Source organism: Octodon degus, unplaced genomic scaffold (assembly GCF_000260255.1).
Source record: "Octodon degus isolate 3935 unplaced genomic scaffold, OctDeg1.0 scaffold00019, whole genome shotgun sequence".
Lineage (NCBI taxonomy): Eukaryota > Metazoa > Chordata > Mammalia > Rodentia > Octodontidae > Octodon > Octodon degus.
The window spans coordinates 22,562,342-22,567,219 of NW_004524595.1; the positions used below are offsets into that span (position 1 = coordinate 22,562,342).

Sequence of the window (4,878 nt, forward strand, 5' to 3'; positions counted from 1 at the left end):
TTCCCCAACTACAGACCACAGCGTGCTTGTCTTCCAGATCCTGAACGCCGTTTTCCCGGGGGGGTGCTTAATCCTGTGCCCGTCCCTGGGAGCGTCCTACAGTTCTTTTCTGTGACCCCAGTCTGCAAGCCTCCAACCCACCCAGCAGGGATGGGAGGCGAAGACTTCCTTCACACACTGAGAACCATGTCGCGCGGTCCCCGCTCTCCGAAGCCTGGGCCCGGTGGGCGGGACATCCAGTGACGAACGGGCCACGCCCAGTGACGGGTGGGGGAGAGGGCGGGGCAGAGCCTGGAGGGGCGGGACTGAGGTACGAAAGGGGCGGGGCATAACCTGGTGGGCGTGGCAGGACTCAGAGCCGGGAGAGGCGGGACTGAGGCGGGGTGGGGTGGAGAGGGCGGGGCGGAGCCTGGTGGGCGGGTCCGGGGCGGGGCAGAGCCGGGTGGGTTGGGGTGCGGGCGCCCTCTGGGCGGAAGACTCTACCTGAGCCCCCGCGGTGCGCAGCTGAGCTGACAGCCTACCTGCGGGAGCTTCTGACCCGTGGAGGACCTTGCACTTTCAGGCTCGTCCCTGCTGTCCGGGGGCACTGATAGGCAGGGCATGACGGAGACGTCTATTTACTCCGAAGTCTTCCACAAGCCCCTGGTGCTCAGTCCCCGCGACGTGCACACCGAGCTGCGGCAGTCCCGGGAGGAGGCAGAGATTGAGGAGGTCCGCGAACCAGTTGAGGGCTGCAGGCGCGCCGAGGGACCGCAGTCGGAGCAATCCCCCAACCCCCACAGACCCCGGGAGCCCAGCGGGCCCTACACCCGCGTACAGGCCCGCGAACGTGATGCACCGGACCAGCCCAGTGAGTCCCAGGCATCTCACAAGCCCCGAGGGCCGCACGCGCCCAAGCTCTGCAGGGCCCAGCAGCCCCGGGAGCCCCGCAAGGCCGCCCAAGCCAAGCTGCTTCCCAGCACCGCCGCGGTGATCCATCCATCTCTGATCGCCAGGTGCCCGCCCGGCCTTCAGCTGTCTGTTCTAAGCGGTAGGTGTCCCCCTCCCCAGATGCCCACCCAGCCAGAGCTGAACGTCCCCAGGGGGTCTGCACGCTGCAGCTTGCGGTGGTCTCACTCGTGTTATCCACGTGGACGCCACCGGAAACTGATCTTGATAATGGTGGATTCAGTCTACTTCCTTGGCAGCCAACCTGTGACCCCTATCTGTGATGACCTGCACCCCCTGGGCTGTGCTTTCCCCATTGCATTTCAGCTTTGTGTTACATAATTTCTGCTGTTTTCTGAAGGGAAGGTATTTTGTCAGTGGCATATAGTCCCTTAGAAAAACAAAACACTGCTGAAGCAAGTGTTCAGAGTGTACCTGAGTGCTATCTACTCAGTCTTCACCAAACTCACAAGATGACAAGGAGGTCAGGCTTGTAGGGCACACCTGTAATCCCAGCATTTAGCAAGCTCAGATGGGAGAATCACTGAGAGTTGCGGACTCTGTAGTCAGTTCAAGGCCAGCCTGAGCTACATAGAGAGATCCTTTCTCAAACAAAAACAAAAACAAAAACAAAAAAGCAAAAGAAAAACACAAAACCAAAACAAATTTCAATGACATTGGCTCACTGATGCCCCAACCCAGAACAATCCTTTGTTCATACTGGACATCCACGCTGACCGATTTTTATCACATGTGCTCCTTTGCTTCTTTGTGCCCAACCTCAGTTTTGTGTTTTATCATTACAATTGCTCCCACACAACATCTGCCACTCCAAGGGCTCTCACTAGCCACCATACTGCTGATACAGTCCCTACTATCCTTCAGCGCAGCAGCCCATCTACCCTCTTCCCAGCCCGTGTCTCCCTGGCCTTCCTTTCCCTTCAGTCTTTCCATTTTTCCATTCTCCTTCACTGCAGAACTTGTTGGAAAAGCTATCCAATTCCTCACCTCCATTCCCTCCTCAACTCACCTGGAGAAACGGCTCTAGTTTCTTTCCTTTCCACCAGCACCCCGGCCTTGTGCGCAAAGCTGCACATTACCCATGAATAATCTACTTGGCTTCTCAGTTCTTTGATGTCCTCACTTGGAAGGATCTTGCCTTTCAGCCCCCCTTTGGCAGCCACTACCTCTAGCCATCAACTGCTAGGCCTTTCTAGCATCTATTTCTAACATTCAATCTCTAACCATGTCCTGTCTTTCCAGCTCACTCTTCTTCTGTGTCCCATTTTCCCAAAAGTTCAGCTTCAAAGGACCTTTAATCCATTGATCCTGGTATTCATTACATTCCATGTCCCCCTCTCTCTTACTCACCTTATCTTCCTTGGTCTGCCAGTACAGCACACACTTGCAGAACTCCTTAGCTCCCTCACCTACCTCCGTCATTCTTATCTGGTTAGATCCTGCCCTTATCTGAACCTGAAAAACAGATAAATGATCCAAGAAACAGAACAGGAGGCTCATCAGAAGCTGAGGCCAGCCTGTGCTACATAGAGAGCTCAAGGCTAGCCTGGACTACATGGCAAGACTTTCAAAAACAAACAAAATCAGATAAATCAGATAAATGATACAAGGACAGGAACAACCATGTGGACTGGCCTTTAAATTTTACTACCTTGCACTTCCTCAAGGCTCTTGGTGGCTGCATGGCAATCACGTATTTCCTCCAATCAGTTCATTTCCAAATGAACCAGAAGCTGTGGGTAGTGCTCACATCTCTCAAAATCCCTTCCTTTTTGAGTCTTACCTGACAACTCCACATTTTTTCCTCACTGGGAATAGAAGAAATCACAAAAGATTTTCATATCTAACTTGGAATCTACCAATCTACCAGCACTTGTACATAAATATAAAAATACTGTATTTTTTCCCCTGTTGATAGAGGGTGAACTCTCCTTAATTTTATTAAAGGTAACTTCCTCAGTTCCTATATTGGATCCCATCCTATGGAATGGAAGTTCTTTGCTCCTATAATTAGCCTCTTCCTTTCCCTCATTGAGTTCTCTCTCCTGGATCAATTCCATCAGCACACACACTTGCACAAAAACTCCTCTCTGAAACTCTTTTAGATTATTTTGCTGAGTTAACACACTTATAATATTCAAATAACGGAACTTAACAAAAAAAGGGGATACAGATGATGTCCATTTTGTATCTGTGTATTCAAAGTGGTTAGGATAGATATATAGTTACATTCTCTTAATGAATAGAGTGATTTGTTCTAATGGTGTTTGTAAATAGGATATCATGTCCGCATCTTGTACAGCAATTAACCACTTGAAGGAATGTATGCAATGTGTTAATTATTGAAACTGTCCTACCAATGTGATTTGAAACTGTCTCATTGCTATTTGTTTATCAATAAAATTATGGGAAAAAAACCTCCTCTCTGAAAAAACAAACACAGCCCTTCTTTAACTCATGTGCCCTTTCAGATATTACCATATCTTTTTACTTTTTTGTTTTTTAAGATAAGGTTTTGCTGTATAGTTTGGGCTGGCCTTGAACTAACTATGTAGCCCAGGCTGGCCTTGAAATCATGGCAATTTTCCTGCCTCAGCCTCCTCCTGAGTGCTGGGATTATAGGTGTACAGCACGAGGCTGGCTTTCTCTCTAAAGGACAATGTTCTCAAAATAGTTGTCTATAGTCACTATCTGTAGGTCCTCTTTTCTCATTGTCTTGAGACCTGCCTAGCTTGTTTTTGTCCCTTCTCGTAGCTGAAATTGCTCATTGTGAGGTCACAATGACCTCTACCTTTAGCAAATTCAAAGGTTCTTTGACCAAGTCATACTCATTTATCACATTTACTCCTAAAAAGTCTGTTTTTTCGGTTACTGATACCTCTAGTCTCTTACCTTGTGGATCATGCCTGACATACTGCCCCTTGCTGGCTTTTCCTCTGAATAGCCTTTAGATGGAAGTGACTGATGACACAGCCTTCTTAGATTCTTCTAGAACTTTCCTCATTCTCTGGATGATGTCATCCATTCCATGGCCTTAGTTATATGCTGGTAACTTTCCAAATTATCTCTAGCCTTAACTTCTCTCCTGAATGCCAGAGATTTCTAACCAATTACCTATGTAGCTTCCATGCTTGGATGCCAGGCATATAGAGTTTCATGTGGCTGAAACTGATACCCATTTTTCTCCTGCCTCCAAACCATTAGCAGATCCTAACTGTGAGCTGTATCCATTTGTTTGCATTTCAGATGCCATAATCTTTGTAAGCCACTGCTATCTGTTGTTGAGTCCCCTGTGACAGTCTCCTGCTAATCCTAACCCCAAAGTCCTCGGCAGGCCTACAAGGCTCCTCCTGTTCTCTCACCTGTTTCTGACCTGACCTTGAACTGGCTCTGACATGGCCCTCACCTCATGCCCCCCCACTCTTCTCAGTTTCTGCCTTCCAGCCACACAACACCCTGCTACTACCCCAGGATTGTGCCACTCACTCTGTCTTCTACCAGCCCTCTTCCTTCAGTACTTGTTACCTCCTTATACCAAAAAGAACACTTTCAGGCCTGTTCATTTTCTTTAAACATATATCTGATATGACTGTGTTATGTATTTGTTTGGTGGTTTTTATTAATCTTTCATGGATGTAATATAGGACTTGATGTAATGAATAAAGAACTTTTCCTCTTCCTTTTTTCCTTCCTTCCTTTCTCTCTTTTTTTTTTTTTTTTTTTGGTACTGGGATCGAACTCACAACCTTGTGCTTGCCAGACAGGTGCTTGTTCTACTGAGCTATCTCCCCAGCCCCTCTCTGTCTTTCTTTTATTCTTTCTGTCACTGTCTCTGTGGTTTTATTTATTTATCATATCTTTTTGAGACAAGGTCTTGTTATGTAGCCCAGGCTGGCCTGGAACTCACAGTAATCCTCCTGCTTCAGCCCC

General features: G+C 48.1%; 1 protein-coding gene across 1 annotated transcript in view; it reads left to right on the plus strand.

Annotated features, from left to right (window-relative positions):
* Positions 1–458: 458 nt before the first annotated feature.
* Thegl (theg spermatid protein like) overlaps positions 459–4,878 on the plus strand; it is a 51,806-nt gene continuing 47,386 nt past the window's right edge. Inside the window, exon 1 of the mRNA XM_023711011.1 lies at positions 459–1,030. Within this exon, the coding sequence (XP_023566779.1) occupies positions 601–1,030 (430 nt within the window). The 5' untranslated portion in view covers positions 459–600. The remainder of the gene's footprint in view (positions 1,031–4,878) is intronic.